General features: G+C 42.9%; 1 protein-coding gene across 1 annotated transcript in view; it reads left to right on the plus strand.

Moving 5' to 3' along the window:
* The window catches only part of LOC119591430 (nucleoporin NUP188 homolog), a gene marked incomplete in the record, with an annotated part of 23,587 nt that overhangs the window by 12,515 nt on the left and 10,545 nt on the right, over nucleotides 1–527 (plus strand). Inside the window, 2 exon segments of the mRNA XM_037940171.1 lie at nucleotides 36–189; nucleotides 366–514. Coding sequence (XP_037796099.1) covers nucleotides 36–189; nucleotides 366–514 — 303 coding nt within the window.

Here is a 527-nt window from a genome sequence, read left to right on the forward strand (position 1 = left end):
TTATGGAATTCAGAATTTTTTTCTGGTATTACTAGACCTCTACGTCATCGGGAAGAGAGTTGGGCTTAGCAGTCGTTGAACTTGTAGATGCCCTCTGGAGTGAGAAATATAACACTGCAACAACCTACCTGCAAGATAAATCAGACTTCTGGCAGGCGCTGATTCAGCCCCTCACAAAAGAGAAGACAAGTAAGGAGAAAGCTCGTAATGGCTGTTTGTCTTTTTCATTGAGTCCATGAATGGAACACAGATATATATATACCTTTGTGTAAACAGTTTTTTTTTCTCCCTGGTGACAGAAAGAATAACATTTGAAACCATATTTTATATTTGTCCTTAAAACTACTGCCTCCCCTGTCTTCCAGATGAAGTGAACAATGCTATTGTTGGCCACACAATGCGGGTGCTTGCTCGGCAGGTCTTCTCGTCTGACGCCAAACCCAGTGCTTGTCTCAAGTCAGCCATGGATAAACTCTGTGATCCAGTCAAGGGAACCATTTGCCAGTGGTCAGATGTAAGCTTGCCTC

Source organism: Penaeus monodon, chromosome 28, assembly GCF_015228065.2.
Source record: "Penaeus monodon isolate SGIC_2016 chromosome 28, NSTDA_Pmon_1, whole genome shotgun sequence".
NCBI classification, from domain to species: domain Eukaryota; kingdom Metazoa; phylum Arthropoda; class Malacostraca; order Decapoda; family Penaeidae; genus Penaeus; species Penaeus monodon.